The sequence below is a fragment of the Synchiropus splendidus genome, chromosome 10 (genome assembly GCF_027744825.2).
Source record: "Synchiropus splendidus isolate RoL2022-P1 chromosome 10, RoL_Sspl_1.0, whole genome shotgun sequence".
In the NCBI taxonomy this organism is placed as follows: Eukaryota; Metazoa; Chordata; class Actinopteri; order Syngnathiformes; family Callionymidae; genus Synchiropus; species Synchiropus splendidus.
Genome location: NC_071343.1, coordinates 17,151,249 through 17,171,927, shown reverse-complemented (window position 1 = coordinate 17,171,927; position 20,679 = coordinate 17,151,249). Strand labels below are relative to the sequence as shown.

The 20,679-nt window shown below is 41.5% G+C and overlaps 1 protein-coding gene across 1 annotated transcript in view; it reads left to right on the top strand.

Annotated features, from left to right (window-relative positions):
• man1a2 (mannosidase, alpha, class 1A, member 2) overlaps window positions 1-14,419 on the top strand; it is an 83,814-nt gene extending 69,395 nt beyond the window's left edge. The window contains exons 10-14 of the mRNA XM_053877141.1: window positions 4,285-4,400; window positions 5,534-5,753; window positions 6,163-6,335; window positions 9,077-9,192; window positions 10,548-14,419. Of these exons, the coding sequence (XP_053733116.1) occupies window positions 4,285-4,400; window positions 5,534-5,753; window positions 6,163-6,335; window positions 9,077-9,192; window positions 10,548-10,683 (761 nt within the window). The 3' untranslated portion in view covers window positions 10,684-14,419. The remainder of the gene's footprint in view (window positions 1-4,284; window positions 4,401-5,533; window positions 5,754-6,162; window positions 6,336-9,076; window positions 9,193-10,547) is intronic.
• Window positions 14,420-20,679: the final 6,260 nt, after the last annotated feature.

The window sequence follows — 20,679 nt, the reverse complement described above, 5'->3', positions numbered from 1 at the left end:
TCTTATTCGATGCACAGCACAGATGGATAACCATAGATGTGTAATGATGTAGTCCTGCATTTCAGCTTATACCTGAGAAATATTATTTACAACCATCTTTGACTGAAGTGCTTCTTTATAAGCCATTGTTAATTATATATTTAAGTATACTTGTGGGTTTAAATTATTTTGTAAAGCAAGAATTATGAATGTCAAGAGTGCAAGATGGTGGATTAGATGTTTTGAGTGGATGCTAGGCAGAGCTATTCATACACACTCAGGAATAATAGCCACAGTTGTGAAAATGACTGATGTGTTTTGAAGCCTTTTAATTTCATTATTGTTCAGAGCTTTGTAAAGCCCATGAATCACAGCACACAGTCACTGGAGAACTTTTCAATTGAACACCTGTTGTATTAAGATTTTAGTTGTTATCATGAAATTCTGGTATTTCATAGTCCAGTTTTGGATTTGAAACAAGTGAAAGACTTGATTGTGAGTTACAGTTTAAATATTTAACCCCTTTGTGAACTGTGCGATGCCTCGAATTACATCATTCTAGCAAGCAAGTGGATTTAAGGGGATTCAGGTGGATAAACGTCTGCTGCCTTCCTCAGTTTCTTTTACATGTCCTTTATTCTGTTTGTTCTCTGATCCACCCAGCAATTAAATGCAAGTTAACACCATGTTTCCTGCCCTGCCAGCAGGCCATGGCTTTATAGCAACATACTATATACAGTGTGATGCTGTTTCGATCGCTCAATGTTTGAAGGAAGGCTAAATTGCAACACCTTTAAAGCCACTTTAAATTACTGCAGCAAGGGAATGGGATTTGCATACTTTCATGTGACTGACAGTGAATCAAATGGGAATGCCACATTCATTTTTGTTCACTTTGGGAACAATGAGACAGAGGTGATGATGCATGCAGGCAGCGTGGTTCAATCAAGGCAGGCATCTAAATGGGAAATGGAAGCAACAGTATCAGCAGAAAGCCTGATTCCTGCTAAAATATTGCTTAGTTTTTAGGGGGAATGTTCATTCAAGCTGAACCATTACTTTTTGTTTTCTTTTTTTTCCTCCAAGGATTGAATGTTGCACTCATGGTTCATGTTCAGGGAAGACTTGTATGATGTGTCCTTGTATGATGTGTCCTCGAAATTGTGTGGTTGAGTTGTTAACACTGTGAAAAATCTTTCTTTTGCTTAAACTGCCCTGAAAAGATGCGGTTTTTATGGCAATCATTGGTGTGTTCCACAAACTAATGGCTCTTTTACATGGTCTTTTTTTTCCAATCCGTAAATGCAATATGTATCTTTTGTGACATCATTTTCATCATGGCAACTACATTTAGCCTTTATGAAAATGCATATATATATTTGTTTATTCCATTTTTGTATGGAAACAAAAAAATGAAAAATGTTTTCAAAACAAATTCAAGTCACTTTTTATGTAGTTGATGTGGCACTTGCTACTATTTATAAAAAAAAAAATCATCAAATTTGAGTTGCATGTTTTGTTTCCCAACTGTTTGGTGTGGTTTCTTCAATGTATTTGTACATGTTTTGAGAGCCTCCATAACTAAAAGAACTGCTCCAACAAACATTTCCAATTCGAGCCTTCTGCTCGGACTATAACATCCCATGCAGATGTAAAAGTAAATATAGGTAACCATCCACGATCTTGCTCCTGAGGAGCTACTACTGTCAGCACACTTCCGGTTCGCTTCAGTCAATGGGGTACAAAATTCAAATCGGACCCCTGATTCCGTTTCTTTATTTCCCAGTGCAATATAAACTGCAAGAAAAATGTAGTTTTTCTGTTTATTTACAACTTTCCAAGGCAGGCTATTAATTGTCACCACCTTTTTAATGGACGATGATCTTTGTCGTCAATATAACCACACCATAGATCATGCAGGACAAAGACAGTAAACATGTAATTCATCGACAATCCTGCTCAAGGATGATAATATTGCAGTAAAACTTGTGCTTTAAAGGCAGCAAAGTGTCAACAGTGGCATCCAGAAATCTCACCTTTATGTTTCTAATATTTGCACAGGCAGATAAGAAGGTCTCTGACTCAGCATGGTGTGTATCGACCTCTTCTTTGAAAGGCTCTTTGATCCTTTGGAAATGTGTCTCTCTACATTTGAACCACATCATAGCGTCGGCTTGTTTTGTGTTTGAAGCTTTCTCAGTCGGCCTCGCCAATAATTGGCTCATACTCACTACGTGACCACCAAACCTTTCGATTTTCTGAGGTGGAAGGAGAGAAGTGTTTGCTGACGCTATGCTGAAATTGTGTGGGTTGAGAATGTGAATAGAACTAAGTTGGCAGCGTAAGGAAATCGTTCTAGAGAGTTCAGTGAGAGGGTATAAAAGGTAAAAGTACTTAGCCATGCTCCCTCCTACAAACTGTACAGATGACCATTGCTTAGCAACCATCTGAAAATAAGAACACTACGTGCTTATTACTGATAGCGTGTCTTGCAAATTATTCACATATTCTCAATTCTCAGCATTTCATGATGTAACTCCTCAATTTTTTGCAAATAAATAGTACCATATGTTTTTGTGCCGATTCTGTTTTATCCAGATAAATGGGTTTGATTGGATTTACAGTACAGGCCAACAGTTAGAGCCTTATTTTTTCTTTATTTTTACTATTTTCTGCGTTGCATTTTCCTTATTTAAAAACAATAATTGAATCTCAAGTATTGAATATATGAATCAGAAATAATATATGAGTGGTAGTTACCAAAAACAATGCACACCCAGATTTCCTGCTGAAAGCTGGTTAGTCGAGGTCGTGATCGTGCTTTGTACTTGTGTTATTTCACCACAGTTCGACCTCCTAGTTTGACCCCTTGAACACATTGATGGTGTCAATCTGGAGCCTACAACCTCAGAGGAACAGTACTGAGTTAGCAGAACCTGCATCTCGCAAGGGGCCTGTGTTGTATGTTGAATTTAACTTCTTGTTTGATTCAGCTTTGGAAATAAATGTTTACTTTGAATATTACTTATTTCTTTTTGTTGGGCTGCTCTATAGTGCCTGTACACCCCAAACAAAATACTTCCACGATTGCATGATTAGAATTACATAGCCTCTAACACAGCACCAATATGTATTCAAGTGAACAGACTTGTTTTTCTTGGCATCTCTGATTGACTGCACTCAGGTGACCAACATGGAAACCAACGCATGAGGGAGAGGTTGAAAGCTCCTGCATACTCTCATAATAAATCACTTCTGAAGCTCCCTAAAACATAGAACACATGCAAACTGTTTATAATCCCCTAAATGTGCTGGTAATATTTTTCAAAGGCTCGGTATCAAGAGGAAATGTGTGTTTTCTTAAAACAAGTCTCCTAAAAACCACATCCTCACATCGTGAAGATGCCATTTCTGTGCCCGCTTCCACTACATGAAAAAACATTTTGATGTCGTAATAGCACATTTTCACAGATCCCACCCTGTTTGTGAACACAAGCACTGCGGTGATTTTTCATAGCTAAAGCTTAGCATTAAAGCGCTCAACAGGGAAATTTTCGAAACCCCAAAACTCTTCACCTTCATATGTGCTCGCAGACAAGAACGGTCACATTCAAACCTTGTGAGTCGCTCGTGAGATTTCGCTCAATAACACCAGATGAATAATTCATTCACCATTATCTCCCCTCCTCTTTGCATATCCTTTCATTTACCTTGGGGTATGCTAATCGGAAATGAGAAAGGAATTTCCAAATAAAGCTTTTCACTCCAGACTCAGCTCCCCACATTGTGGAGGAGAAAAAAAAAAAAGTTCCAAGAGTGTACGCGGAATCCTGGGAGATTCCGAGTCATTTTATCTAGCTACCAGAGGAAGGGTGTGATTCTTTGGTTCACTGGGTTTGGACTTTGGTATAAATGTGATGTTTGCATTTAAGGCCACATTACACTGTTGTGTATTTTTGCTTTAACGGAGTCAAATAAATGAGTCAAAGTAATATTGGCCCAAACCACTGTAACGGTCCCCGCCCTGCCTGCACTCTCCTCGTCGCCTCCCTTGATGTCAAGTTTACATTGCAATGTTGATGTTTAAATTTCAAAATGTAGTTCCATACGTCACGTTGATGTATGTGCTAAATGAGGCGATTACTTTTCCCATTTTATCAAGAAAATTGACTTCTGTCACGTCATTATACACCTCTGATGTCATATGTTTAAACGAAAACTGAGGCAAATTGCACATTCACATGATTATCATCTGACCATGTTCTCTCTGTGACCTCAACACTTTCTCCTTCTCCTGGTTTTCAGATCACACCTCCGTTGGTGGGTTGGGGGATAGCTTTTATGAATACCTGCTGAAAGCGTGGCTCATGTCGGACCGCACGGATATCGAGGCTCGCAAGACGTACGACGACGCAATCGAGGTATGATGTCATCACTTCTAAATTTGCTCATATTATCACATACATTTTGCCTCACAAAGTTGCCACTGGATTTTTTAATAACAGAAATACCTTTCTGGCTTGAATGCGTCACGTTGTTTCCAGTAACAGTGTTGGAGAAAAATCGAGAGGAGCGCACAGAATCACGAAATTGACACAGTCAGCTGAGTGGCAAATGTAAACCAGCCACTGACAAATCACATCTTTAACTGTAATTGTCACCACTTAACCTGCGGACAAGTTCTCGGTCACTATTTCCAGAGGAGACATAAGGCTTCTGTCAGTCTTGCTTAATGAGATTAGCTGGAGCCTGAAGCAACTTTCAGTGGTCTGCAGCAGTTCAAAGTGTCTGCCAGTCGTTAGAAGTGGCCTTGAGCCCATGAAGCAGATGAAAGGAAGGTGAAGCGAGTCGAAATGAATGGGCTGCCTTCTTTTTTTAGACACTACATGTAGTTCTCTTGTGTAAGATGATGACCTTCTCATCAAGGACAGATGGTGTATTGCATTGATGACCAGTTAAATCATTGTTTTATTGAATCATTTAAATCAGTTATCGCTCATTTTGGTTCATATGTCGGCGCTTTTATTCTCAGAATGTTGCTTTTTGTTCTATAGAATTATTACAATATAAAATGCTGAGTGCCATTTTCAATTTGCAATTTGTAAATGGCTTTCAATTACCGTAATTTCCAGACTATAAGACATTACTTTTTTCTCGCGGTCTGAGCCCTGTGACTTATACAACTGGCTTTAATTCGAATAAAAGATGTAAGACGCTGTCTCGAGGCAAAGTGCGTTCAGCTCAAAAGTCCGACGTGAACACAAGCGAGTCGGGTTTTGTCTATTGTGAGAGCACGGTGGATAAATCAAGACACTCCGTATTACTCAGCTTGTTTCCGCTATTTACTCACTCTCGAAGCTGGACCCTGTTTTCAAGCGTTTTTAAGTCGGTGCACCACTGACCTGTCTACAGTGCAGACCACTGAACCTGCGGCTTATAGACCGGTGCAGCTTATGCATGAACAAGATCTAGTTTCCTTCTTAAATTTAGTGAGTGCGGCTAATGTTCTGGTGCGTGGTCAACCGATGGTTAAGAATCACTGCTCTGTCTTCAGGCGATCGAGCGCCATCTAATTCGCAAGTCCAATGGAGGACTGACGTTCATCGGCGAGTGGAAGAACGGCCACCTGGAGAGGAAGATGGGTCACCTGGCCTGTTTCGCTGGCGGCATGTTTGCTCTGGGCGCGGACGGCTCGCCGGACGACAAGGCTGGACACTACCTGCAGCTGGGCGCGGAGATCGCACACACCTGTCACGAATCGTACGACAGAACAGGTGAAAAAGGAGGAACCACCGAGGTTTCTCTTCAGTATTGCTTTGTTTTCGGCGTCTGTAATTGTCGAGACGTTTGAAAGCAACCTGCTACAAGACTGTAATGTAGAAACAAGAACCAAGGTGATGGGCAGGTGAGGCTTCATGAAACAGTGTCCTTATTTTCAGAGCCCACTAGCTAGAGTGAAAATCTGTGGCTTCTAACAACTATTTCAATGAAACGTCACATTTTTTAAAACAAGCGCACCACCCTCTGAGCTGTGAAAATGAGGACATTGTTTCATGATGCTTCACCAGCCCGTCACTCCAGAACCCTATAGGCTATGGCAAAATGATACCCTCCAATAAATGGGGTCATCCCTTTTGGGGCCTTCTCTGTCTCTCTTCTTCATCGCTGTGTCTTCTCTTCCAGTGGTAAAGCTCGGTCCGGAGGCCTTTAAGTTCGACAGCGGCCTGGAGGCTGTGGCCGTGCGGCAGAATGAGAAGTACTACATTCTACGGCCGGAGGTGATCGAGACGTACTGGTACATGTGGAGGTTCACCCACGACCCCAAGTACAGACAGTGGGGCTGGGAGGCTGCACAGGTATGTTAACTTGTTGTGTTATGATTTGAGATCTGTTTTTTGTACTTAGTCCTGGAAGAGGTGACTGTTTTGTGGTTATAAAATAAGCTTTTGTTTAGAAGAATAATTGGGTGATGGGCGGGTGAGGCGTCATGAAACAGTGGCCTCATATTCAGAGCCCACTAGATGGCAGTGTGTGCAGATAAATACTGGGCTCCGTTCAACAGTTTCAATGAAACCACACATCATTTTTAACTGAGAGCGCCACCTGCCATTCATGGATGAGTGTGAATCAAAACCTAACCATCCTAGCGATAAAGGACAATGAAGGTATCTTGAAATTTTTTTTTATAAACATCACCAAACATCAATTGAATGTTGTGGAAAACTGTTTAGTTATAAGACCAGACTAAAAGATTTTTCTTCCCAAATGTAAAGCTTTCTAATGATTTTGTCTTTGACTGAGACTTTCTTAAATATTGAGATTGTATTTCCTCGTCACATATACCTCTTACAACTTTACGATTTGACTTTTGAATGCAGTAGGATGGAGAAATGAGTGCTCAAGGTCAATAGTGACTTGATTCTTCATAAAGAACAAACATAGTTGCCAAGCAGCTCTATATTGAGGCCTCATCAGACTTCACAGTGCTGGTGCTTGATCAAATAGACAATTTGCAATTCATTTTTAGATGAAAGAGCATTGTCCACGAGCGACCCTGGAGAACAATTGCTGTGAATAGATGCACGCTCACTCTAAAGTACAAAGTCAGATGCGGTAAACAGTAATGAGACCCGTCGTCCCTCTGAACTTTAAACAGCCCTCCTATTGTTTCCATGTTTGAATCAAAGCTATTGTTTTGGACAGAGTCATGTAATTTGTTTTTTTATTACATATTGTTTTTGAGACAACTGCATTTTATGAAAAAGTGGAATTTGAAGATCAACATCGAAGACCCTTTTTATATCAAGTGTTTGCTCGGCTCTGTGGGTGAACGCTTGTGAACGTTGCAAATGATAATTACAACAATTCCATTATATTCATTCATTACATCATCAGTAAGAAAAGGGAAGGATAATTTAAACTATTTCAAATCTTGTGTTGTTGACATCTAAGCTACCAACCAGTTCCTTAAGTTTGAGACTGTTATCTTCATGCTGCAGCAGAATGTATCTTTACAGTCTCAATCCTTCAGTCATCCGAGGGGGTTCCTGCATATTTATTTTATTATTTTAACACAGGGCTTGTTTTTCAAATCGTTCGATCTCAGATTTTTTTTATTTATTTATTTATTTATTTTTTCATAATGACAAGCATCCGGAATGTAAAATATAGAAGCTACAATTATGCTGTTTGACATTAAACATGAAAGCACATTAAAATTCTGTGTTTCTTTTCGTATTAGTATTTAGTATATAATATATACGCATCAAAATAGTAAGAACATCTCTGTTTGTGTCTGTATGGTGATTATTAGTTCTGACTAAATGTATTGCATGTTAAGCATGACAGTACTCAGTGATCACAGGTGGAAGCACACTGGACATGGCAGGAAGCTGAGGTTATTGATGCTACTTCTCTGAGCCAGGATATTGGACAGCAAGCTCAGATTGTCTCCGCACATCCATATAAAAAACAGGTTCCTTAGACGCCCCAGAATTCCTTTAGATTCTGTACAGTTTTACATCTATTATTAACACATTTTACAGGTAATTTGCATAGATTTTTCAGGGTTTATTTTCAAGTAAAACAACTCCAAATATGATTTCCAGAATGTGTGAATGTGCCTAACCGCACGACTGAAGTCTCTCTCAAATCTGAATCAATCCAAAGTCAATATGTAACGGTCCAGTCAGTGCAACCTTTATATAGATTAACCACCTCTACTTCTAAATGGAAGGTAAGTCGATTGCCTCTCAGTGAGACCAATGTATTTGTGATATTTTCTCCAAGGGGTCGCTCAAATCTGTCCATGTTTTCACACCTATCGTCCTTCACTCTTCCTCTCTTTAATCTCCCACATGCGCATTGACTCACTTCCCATCAACACCTGTGGCCTCAATTCCCTGCTCCTATAGACATACACACACTGCACACACTCCCCCTCCTGGTGTCTCCCAGCTGCACTCGGCAGCAGCGCACCTGCCGCTATTTGTTACTCTTTTCCCAGTGCGTGTGCGTGCGTGCGTGCGAGTGAGTGTGTGAGCGAGCGAGCGTGTGTGCGTGCGTGTGTCAGTCACTCCGTCTTTACAGGCCGTTACCGCGTGTTTATGTTTACCTGAACCTGTGTGTGTGTCCACCCAGCTGTTCTGTAAAATTGTCCCTGGTACATCAGACCGTTTCTGCCCCGCAGATGGTTGTTGTGCTAATGTTTGATCTATAGGAACCACGTTTATGTGCCATCTCGAACAGACTTTCACGAGCCATTAACCGTTTGTCATCAGTGTTGCAGTCTGTAATTGTTTTCATTATCTCAGAATCATTTGCATCTGGCTCATATTCAGGCATTAAGTGTCACTTTTAGTGCCTTCGTAAAGGATTAGTGCTATATTATATTCACATTTTTGGCTATATATAATATGAATGTGTTTGGTTGTATACTGCGCATAATGCTTATACATATTATCTCCTCTTTCAAATGATTAAAAACAACATTATTGAATGCATTATTTTGTTTAATATAACATCATTTTTTGAAAATTAATGTTTTCTTGAAATTTTCTGTCTTTTTCCTCTCCGTCTCGCTCACTGTGCCCTGTAGGCGATCGATAAGTACTGCCGGGTGAGCGGCGGTTTCTCCGGGGTGAAGGACGTCTACTCATCCAACCCGACGTACGACGACGTGCAGCAGAGCTTCTTCCTTGCGGAAACGCTCAAGTAAGTCCTCTGTTTAACAGGGTTTTCATAACAGTCTCATGAATCTGGTAAACCATGAAGATCAGTTATGGATCTTGTTAATTTAGTCTCTCTCATGTAACTGTCTCAAAAATCCACTTCAAACATTTCATTGAATTCATGTATCGATTACATAAATTCAACTGGTTATTTAAAAATGTCACTTCAGTAAAGCGCAAGTATTTTTCATGTGGCACTCTGCCTCCTCCTAGTGGCAACTCTATGCCAGTGCATCTCATAGCAGCTGTTGCTTGTAGCCAACTGCTTGCAGTGGACGTGTCACAGTCAACAAACTTTGCCTGACATCTATCATTTGTTTTGGCTTTTCAGTGACAAAAACCAAAAATACGAATATGATTATTGTCAGTGCTGTTATGGAACAGAGCTGTGATACACTCATGTGCAGTTGTGTGTATGAATATACCTGCATTTCAACTTTTTCTGGTGCTAAAGTTTTCTTGACTAAAGCAACTCCACCATGAAAGTGGCCTTTTCTCTCCTTCTTCCCACGAGATTTCCCAGCTCTCTCAAACCAACTGCCTCTCAGAACTCCACTTAGTCACCTTGCTCACATCACAAATGAAATGATGTGAATATGTATTTACAAGTATGATAAATACATGAATTAAATAGTTTTAAAAATCCAAGTTGCAGCGTAAATATGGAAATGGATAGGATAAGATAAGATATACAGTATATTCAGCCATCCGTGTCAAAGTTCTTGGTAAACATTTACTAGATACATTTAACATAAGACAGGTTTCAATTTCTTTGTTTAATTATCCATGTAAATGTTCACCATGTTTTAAATAACTCCAACACGAATGGCAAATTATTAATGAATGTTACGCCTCAGAGGAGTTTGTTTATCTTACACTCAAGCAGCTGCTAGACTCAATCCTTTATCCACGTATTTTTCATCTATTATGATTTATTTATCGACTTATTTCTTTTTTATTCATCTGGCTGTAATGGGCTTCCGTATATAGGAAGGTTGCGACCGCTTCTTATCATGTTTGGAATGAAGTCCGACGGGTCAGCCACCTTTCTCCATTTGCATCGCAGCTGTTGGAAATGTAGCATGTGCGTCCCAAACCTTTCCTGGATAACATACTCTGACTCGCCCTCACCATAGAGTTTCCTTGTTGCTGAACCATTCACCCACTCACAGGTGCAGAGATCTGAGCTCAGAGGGTGAGAAGCAGGGACGCCTTTGTGTTTGTTCCTCAGCGATCATCATTAACAGTGACTTTTGAATGAGCTTCTTGTTTGGTCTTGTTGTTCTCAAATACGTTTCTGTCTTCATTCCCCACCCACCATATCCCGCCCCACCTCAGGTACCTGTACCTGTTGTTCTCCAGCGACGACCTGATGCCGTTTGAGAGCTGGGTCTTCAACACCGAGGCTCACCCGCTTCCCGTCCTACACCTGGGCAACATCACTCTGCCCGGCAGCGAACCTGTCCTGCGGTAGATGGACCGGTGCCCCATGGCGGAGACTTGGGGGGGCGACCACAACGCGCTGGCTTCCCTTAAAAAAAAAAACAGAAACAACCACAAACCAGCACTGGATAATCTTACTTTGAGCTGTCAGCTGCTTCCAGACTGCTCCAGCAGTAGAGGCCTCCCCCCGGGGCCTCGGAGGTCGGAGACCCACTTTCACAGTCCGCCCTTCTTCTTCTCCTCGGAGGCCAGACTGAACCTTGAAGGACTGACTTTCATTTTTGTGATTCTTTTCGACCAAATGGATTCCTCTCAGACTCGAGCTGCAACACTGAAAGTGTCTCTCTTGCGGAGCAACGTTTTGAAGGATCTTTCCCAGACACTTCACAGGGTCTGGATCAGGTGTGATTTTTTTTTTTTTTCTGTGGTCGCTGTTGTTTATCTACCAGGCGAAATTTGGGGACACAGGGTTGAATCAAAGCCCTCCTCTTTGCTACTCCTCAAACACTTCTCCCATTCATCAGATGAATTTTAACCCACGTGTGCAGCTCATATCGGAGGCTGGAGGGTCTGTTGTGTGACGACAGTCCTCCACCTGATTCAGTCAAGTGGACCAGTGTCAGTAGAAGAACAGCCCATACCTTCTCCACACCAGTCTCAAACTCCCATCCCGAATCATCCTGCTGCTACATCTGCATCTCCCTCCTCCTCCTCCTCCTCCTTTTTTATTTTGACTTTATTTTGCCAGCCCACCGCGTCACAGACTTTTTACTGACCCATCCTTTCATCTGCTCCTTTTTCATCATGATTTATGTCCGCACCATGATGTGAGTGTGTGGTGGTTAAAAGGCCTCTGCTGTGAAATATTTGTTTGTGCACTTTGTATGAGAGGACTGATGACGGGGATGTAACGTTGAAAGAGACGAATAAATGACGTTTGTATGTGCCACATCTTCATATCACTTTCAAAGTATCAACTTTTTTCTGACCTCTGTAATGGTGGAGCGCGACCTTGCCCGATCAGATGAGGTGGCGTGTTGGACTTTTTCGTAAATCAGCCTTTGAAATGTTTTTTAAAAAACAAGAATAATAAAATCTCAATCCCACAGATGACGCTGGCACTGAGAAGTGACGTTGCACACAAAAACATCCTGGAGACAATGTCACAGCTCCAAAGTGACCTGAGCGAAACAATGCAATGTTTTAGAAAGAGAGTAAAAACAAAATGTCACTAGACTTCAAAAGTCAAAAAGAATCCTAGAGTGCAATTTGAAAGAGATCCGCATCACATGGTTTGCTGAGGTGTGAGTGCATGTCACAGCTACGAACGTGTTTGGTTACACTTCAGATTTGGGAAGAACCATAACCCCCCAACTCACATGTGTCTGAGCAGCATATTAGCCTGTTATTACTCATTACAAAGCATTGAGTAGGGTCCTGGTAACTCTCTGTTCTACCCTGGATTGGGCTCCAAACCTTGACACTAAACAAAACTATAGTTACGGAGTATGAACAGTAAACAAGAAAGTGACTGGTTTATTCTTGCTATGTTCGCTAACCTGAAGTGTAACTGCGTCTGACAAAATAATTCGAGCATCAATTGGTGGCCTGTGTTTGCGGTGTGATTCCCTTTCAGGGGCGCTGTTGTGCATGACCTCTGTGACTTATTTATTTGCTCACAACTCTTGTTCTCCATGATGTGAAAGTGCTACATCACGAGGGTCACTCCATTTTTAAGATCGTGCCGTTTCGATGTTGATGTGGATCGTCTTGAGACGTAAGACAGAATGAGATTTTCTCTATAGCCCCGCCCACCGCGTTACGCACACCGATGTCTGGCGGTATTTGGTTCTTTGGTTTAAAGGAATAGGCCAGATGAGGCTTGAAAATCACTTGTTTTTTCCCCTAAATTGAGTATTGCTCTCCAAGAAACTTGGGTCCAAGGGTAGTTTAAAAGCCTCTGAGATGAAATCAGTGCTAGTCAGAACACTAGTTTGTGTTGAAATCTAAATGATCAGCTTAAACAGTCTGAGGGCCTTGATCTGATGTCTCCACAGTCAAACAGATTAGGTAAACGGTCACAGACAAATCCCCACTGTAACTTGGTTGCACCATGTTGAATGGAAGCTGAATACAAACAAAGAAACAAAGTAGTTTCGTCATGACTCACGCTTCATTTAGAAAACACAATGTGAAACTTTGATGAAACACAAACCTCGTATGTGGTTGTAGCTGAAAGGTTTGGCTTTTCGTTTTGAAAAGGTCACTGGACTTCAGGCATTTTTCTTAGTAACAGCCGTTTTGGTTGGTAAACGACAAAAATCCAGCCACTTCAAACGGTCATTTCCAGCTCTTCTGTGATGAGTGGCTTCTTGGGAAGTGCCCAGACCAGTCAGCGCTAATCTGCTCAGGCAGGTTGACTAAAAAAAGCCTTGTAAAATTTCAATTCAAAGGCCATGGCATTAAGGATCAGTGAAATGTCCGTGACATATACGCTGCTTCAGGATGCTGTCATCTGTTATCAACTTCAATGAATTTTCCAGAAACCCCATCTTTGAATGAGTTTGGTAATAGCGCCCCCCGCCTGCAGCCCGACTCCATCCCGGCAGATTTGGGAGCCTTGCTCTCCATCCATGAGTTTGGCCCGGTGAGCAGGGTGCCGGCTCACACTTCCCTCCAGACGGAGCACTTTGTTGCCTAACACTTTTTACTGACCACCAGTCACCACGCTCTCATTGCTGCTTTGCTCAGTAAATCTGAACATTAATGCTGCCAGGTGTTTATTATCATTACACTTGAGAAGGCATTGTACTGTGAAAACCTTGCATTTTATATGAGCTTGTGAAAAGGTCAGTACAGTTATTTAAAAGGTCAGTCAGTTGTTTTATTGATGCGAAGACAGAGTGGGAAACATGTTATTTATGACTTTATAACAGTTGTGTTTGGTGGGAATCTGTGGCCGCTAACAGAAGAAAGCACAGAGCACTGTGAAGGGCGCCCCCTCTAGGTGTGATGTTACGTCAATATTTTTACATTGCTAGTTGTAATTTTCCTTGCCAAATTATGACGCAAAAAGTCTCTGTATAAACAAGAGCTAATATTGTCATCATAATAAAAACGGGTTTGTCTCAATTTGAGGATAAAGTCTTCAAAATAACTAGGATTTAAGTTTGGTTCCGAGGCCTGGTCAAGCCATTTGTTTTGAATGGCTAACTTTACAGTCAGAGCCTAGGAATAAAACTATAGCAATGAGGAAGAAGCCAAAATACAAGTGTGTGTTGCCGTGTTACACAAAATATTGATGCCCTTGGTAACATTTCTTTCATGTTTTTTTTTTTAAATATATAGTTGCCATTTCAGGTTATATCACTTTTTAAAATAAGATTCATGGGAAAGTAATTTGGTTTCATTTGTTGAATTGCAACTTATTTAAATTGTGTGTCGCTTACCTTTTGAAAATGTTTATTTAAATATACAAAGTGATATTTTACCGTCCACATGGTATTTTCCTGTACATCCATTAAAACATGCTGCATTTCTTCACCCCCGCTCCTCCCTCCGACCCGCCCATTAACCCAAGCACCCTTTGGTCCATGACCTCCTGTGTCTGACAGCGAGGCGACTCCCGAGCTGCCGACAAGTCGCTGGGAGCGACGAGAATTTTGAAAAACTGCGTGTTCTGTATTTGTATTTTTACTTAACTCAAAAGGAAAGTATCTGTAAATATGTTTAAGAGGCAAAAACACAAATTCAATAAAGATGTTACAAAAAGTGACTAAGTGGTTGCGAAGAATGATGTACAGCTGGTAAAAATCCTAACCCCAACGCTCTTTGTCGTTCTCTTGATGGGTTTGGTTTCAGTGCGAGTCTCCACCAAGGACTGGCAACATTGGTGTTAGATAAAGTAGCATTCGGGTTGTAGGTTTTTGTTCAGGTGACATGTAAACATTTATGAAGTATAAAGTGAGATTCAGTCAGTAGTGATGGGCTGATGAAGCTTCATGAAACAGTGCCCTCATTTTTAGTGCCCACTAGATGGCGCACTCTACATTAAAATCCATCAACAATAATGAAACCGAGAGCGACACCTTCTGACACTGTTTCAGAAGGTGCCGCTCTGACACTGTTTCACGAAGCCTCATCTGCCCATCACTAACTGCCAGTCGTGTGAGTGATGCCAGAAAATATGACAGAAGTCGGATATCTATGATGCTGCAACCGTGGAGGCACAGGATCATAGATATCCTATGATATCATAGATATCATAGGATATCATAGGATATCATAGGATATCATGATATCTATGATATCTAACCTGTTTCTCGTACGTCAGCTACGCAACATCACATGAGCTCCAGGTTTGTAATTCAAGTCACCCTGCGCTGCCCCGATGGCAGTGCTTGTGCTGAGCATCTACGACACACAGATTTTGGGGATTACAGACCCCAAATAGTCCATGCGAAGGTAAAGTTATTGAGTTTACAACCCTGGATGTGTACCAGAAAAATGTTTGTCGAGAAATTATTTTGCCCCAAACAATTATGAGTATTTCATATGTTTACCGGTGAATACTGATGGAAATATGTGCATGTTTAATAAGGCAGTGAACACCCATGTACACTTGGCTTTAACAGTGACGGAACATAACAACGAGCTCCCATGCAGACAGAATATCTGCGTTTAAGTATTATAAAGTAAATAGTAATATTCAGAGAAATGCTCTTATGCCTGTAACATTGGTGCAGGAGAGTTGAAAGTATTTGTTTTTCATGATTTTAACCCACTGTGCATTAATAGTTTAGCGTTTGTGCACAGGGTATGTTTAATATTTATACAGGCTTGACTTTTAAATTGCGTACTGTATCTGACACAGTAACCGCTAGTATGTTTATTGAGAGTTTCTTACATAAAAAAACAAAACAAAAAAAAAAAACATGACGCTTCCTCCAGCTCTGTTCCAATGGAAGTCAGACTTCTTACGGAGACGCGCTGCCTGTGTTACACTTCTGGCGTTTCTGATATGAGTCTGATATCAATGACTTATGAGGCAGGTGTGCTGTCAAAACCTGCCTCTACACACGTCTTTTCCATGATATCCAATATTATCAGATTTCACCTCAGTGTGTTTTCCACTTCCTTTTCTACTTCGCAGTCTGACGGCGTCTCAAAGGTGGGAGCTTTACGTGGCTGAAAGAACCTCCACCCTGCTGATCCATATGCTTTATTATAGCGTGGTTTTGGAAGTAATGATCGGGTAGTTATCCTGTAAAGTTGCTCAACATGTCATTGTCAAATGTTTCACTGGAACTTTACTGACATTAGCATGACTTTTAGCTTGCAGCGTTTAAGTGCCGCCTGAGTTGAAGGAGTTCATGCTGGCAGCGCCACTCGTGCCTTGGATTCTGACCTTGGTTTAATCACCATTTTCATTTTTCTCACTGGCAGCATCATTGTCGAAGTGAGATAAGTCAAATATGTGGATACTGCGTGTTTTCAGAATCCAAATTGTTCTTTGAGCCCGACAAGACGACGCAGGGAGTCATGAGAATGTATCGGAGCTGCCATCCAAAGTGCATCAAACGTCTTGAGTTCTTTAAGTAGTTTTAAAAAAAATGTTTTCATTGTCTTCTGGGGTTTGTTCTGGGAAAAAAAAGAACAATAGTTTACAGCCATCCAGATGCATGCGTAGTATAATATAGAATCCCTCTCCTCGTCCTCTGAAGTGAGCGCAACATGAGCTCTTTCATGTCTCTCCACTCATGGTTCCAGAAGGCGCTGCGACAGTGGAGGCTTTTATCAGCAGCCAGACGTATAATCACATTTGTGTTACTGATTAAACATGTTTGTCTTGGACTATGATTTTGGTTTCAGCACTTTCATCATGAGTTTGACATATTAAATAAAGCAAATTATTTGGCATTCAGAAATGTAGTATTCCAAAATGCCAGGAGTTGGCTTGGTTGCCAGCTGCAGCGCGGTCATGTGAGTGTGCTAACTCCTCCCTGAGTCCGATCTGTGAGGCAGACGCTGGTTTTGACACGCCGACTGATTCGTCTGCTAACATTGCGCCACAGCCGGTAACGTTCAGGGAGACTTTCCAAACCATTGGGATGTCTCGCTGGAGAGGTCTGAGACATCCCAACGCAGCATCTGTTCTCACGTGTCACTCTCATAAACGCTCGCGTGCCTTGACAAATCGTCTGAATGTACAGTACACTCAGGACAAAGATTCACTTGGCGCTCCCTCGCCAATAAAGTCCATCTGTAAACCGCTAGAGTCATTCCCAGATCATTTCTTTACCTCTTTATGACGACGTCTTCAGTTACACGCTGCCTGCCAGTGGAAGATTGTAATTTTTTTTCTGTGGTCGCTCAGCATTCCAGCAAGGAAGCAAGCAAACAAAACACTGGATGATAGTAAATGGTGTGTTATTGTTTTGTTTTTCCATTCTCAGCCCCAGTGCCATTTCTATTGCCTCCACCAAGGAGGACATGTTTTCGCCGGTGCTAATCTGTTTGGGAAATAATAAAAAAATGGAGACATTTCAATGGAATTTTCAGGAAATAATCATGGAACTAAGAACACATGATTACGTTTTGGTTATGTTCCAAAGGAAAGGAAAAAAGGAAGGAAAAAAATGTTTAGAGACTTAAAAAAAAAATCATGTGTGAGAATGTTGTTTTTGTCACATCTGAACAAAAGTGATCTATAATCGTTGCATTGTCGTCGTGATGTTGGATGACTTATTTTGCCAGTGCCTTGCTTACTTCCACCCTTACTTCATTCACTACATGGTTCTTAGAATGCAGAAGGATGCAGAAGAAAAATGCTAAAGTTGTGTCCGATATATATACAGTATATATATATCGGTAGAAGGACAACGGTGTGAAAATCGCATTCTATTTTCCATTTTATGGTTTCATTTTGCGTTGAAAGAACTGGAGCTACTATTGAAACACTTCTGGAGGATTTAAGCGACAGAAGCGTCTCATACTCTTCTCACGTTAATGTCAGATTATGTGCGACAGACTATAGTGCTACAATATGAGAGCAGCAAATGCCATACGTTTGGGGCACAAAAGTTCATCGCTTCTGCTAGGCCCATCACCATAATCCACAAGTCAGTTCATCGAATCCATTATTTGCGATGTGCATGTTCACTTGTTTTATTTCCTCGTCTCCTACTGCCGCTGCAGCCCGTCTTCACCCACTGATGGGAGGAGTCACTCCTCATCATTCTCCACTGCAGAATGAACAAAGTGAACAGTGTTGGAGAAATAAAGAAAATTACAATGCCAAAAGTTACAGCCCCAGTGTGGGAATATTCTGGCTTTACAATATTCTGTTTTTTTTTTTTGACAAAGACTATGAAGGCATTTTTTTCATTGTCGTTCAACTATTATCATTCATTTTCATTTGAGTTATTTAAAATACATTTTGTTAATCATGTAAACTTCAGAATATGCTTGTATCATTATTGATACATTATCATCATCTATTTAGTATAAAAATACTGACAACAAATTGTGGGACAATAAATCTAACTGAATTTAAAAATATATTTCCGTGTGACAAGCTGCGCTTCGGCGTGTTTCAGGTGGCACGTTTCAGGCGGTGAATTTCAGAGAGGGGAAGTTCATGAGCAGGGCAAAGTGAACTGGAAGAGACGCTGATCGCAGTGGTTGGTGTTGCCTCACCAAGCTAGTGATGCCTCTGAAGGATGTCATGGACCCAGACTGAGCAGCGTCCAACCCCAAGGAGATAAAGAGCTGGAATTCTAACTTTCAGATCTGTCACGTTGACTTTCCACTGAGTTTATACCCTCTCCCTGCAGATTGACGCTTTGGTTGCTGGAAACCAAAGTTCATTTTACGTGAACGTACCGTGAGAGGGCAACTTTATGTTGACCTAAAGTTTACGTCACATTCTTTTTTTCCTTCTTTGTTTTTCGGTGTTCGCCTCTAGGGTCACATCATTTCAGCCTCTTCCACTTCACTCTTTGCCTTTCTTTTCACGTTTCCCTTACACCCTTTTCTATCTGTCTCTCCTGTTACAGATCCACTTTTGAATTGTCCTCATAAAAGAAAAACTTGCTAACTGTTAAAAAAAGCAGGTTCACTCAGTTCCCATTTGGCCAAAAACCTTCAACCGTGGGCACCACTTCTCAGTCCAGAGATACACAAGAGGTTGTTTTGTCATTGCGAGCGAAACGACAATGATGGCGCTGGAGAAGATCTCGACCCACAGTGGCTCCAGTGCTCCACACCAACAGACAATCCAGACCCAAACATGGCGGAGTCTGCGATCAGATCTACGTTTCTCACGCGCCACTCCTCGACCTCCATGTTGAGCACGAACACCATGCGTGAAGAAATTGTTTGTACTTTAAGACAATATATTCCTCTTGTTTACTCTCCCAGATGAGGAGACTATTATGTTGAAGTGGCCATGGGATGGATCACTTTGAAGCTCTTGACTTGGATTAGTGGTTCAATGACATGGCAATTGTCACGTCATTGTGGTTCATTTTCAGTGCGGAAAGGAGGCGCTGAGACACAGAGCTGGTGGTTCCCCACTGGAGCACTGAATGGCCCTCCAGCCTGTGTCTGAATATGCGGCTGCATGCAGGTTGATGCTAATGGTTTGTGCTTGTGGGTCCCAGTGTTTGTTTAATGTGTTAGCGTGCGCTCTTCCCGGAAACCATGAGTCACGGCTTCACATGGATGAGAGCCAGACGGCAGCAGGTGGTCGGGCTCCTGGGAGACCGGTCGCTCGCGAACATGAACACTGCCACACGTCATTGATGCGGTCTTAATCCTGGATGAGATTTCAGCTTTTTTTTTCACACACTGTTGTGTCTGCTGAGGACCACTCTGAAGTTTAGATTCTGTTTTGATTCCTGGACATGATATCTTAAACACAATATTCTGTCAGTTAGCCGTGACAATTCTGCCACTTTTTGGTGACATCTTATGTGTCAGGAAGTGGGAGGAGACAGCGGTGCCTGAGTCGATTGTTCTCTTCCTCGTGTGGTATGAACAACATTTCTTATGTTGTGCGTCGTGACATTACCAACGTCCTGCGGTTCAGTAACACAACGCCCCGAGGTGATAGCGATTCACTCAAAATAGTGCTGCTGATCACAAAGACCATGCTTAAAACGGACAAGTTTTAGATTTCAAGTTATGGTTTTAATGAATATATTTAACAGTTGAATCAGTGAATACATTTTGAAAAAATCATTATTGTATGTTCTCCACTCCTACAAAACCAGCGTGTAGTGAGGCTTCATGAAACTGTCCTCAATTTGCAGAGCTCAGAAGGTGGCGCCCTCTGTTTAAAAATGAAGTCAGTTCAATTGAAATTGTTGTTCAAATCTGAATATTTCAGAGCACAGAGTGCCGTCTCTTTGGTTCTGTAAATGAGGACACTGTTTCATGAAGCCTCATGGCTCATCACTTCCTGTGTGTTTGTGTGTTTTTAGCTTCGCAGTTGTGGGTTCCCTCATTTTTTCGGACCCATGGTTGGAATGTGAGAGTTTTACAAAATACAAATTGACCTGCAGTGACAGCCCTAGTTTTAGCCCTCAACTCGAAACAAAAAAAGCGACTGACAAGGGCATTTATCGCAGTAACTCAACAACAACTCGTACAATTCTACTTTGTTTTAGTAGCAAACTATAGTTCCCGTATCATCTGCTGCTCTCTATATTGATTCCACCACAAACGCCTGCTTTGCATCTCTGTCTCTGTTTTCAAGTGAGCAGTTGGAATGGTATGGAGCTAATATTGAGTGGCAATTCCCCGGATTGCTATGGATTGCTTGTGCACGTCGTATATCTTTTATAAATGATCCGCCGTACTTGTCACGTACGCAGGCGTCAGTCAACAGCACTCGACACAATGTTTATGTTTTGGTGAATCTCTGGGATTCGTTGTTGGTCACGTACACTGTATCTGAGCACTGTGTGTGTGTGTGTGTGTGTGTGTGTGTGACACTCTGAATAGTAAACTTCCCCTCTCTCTC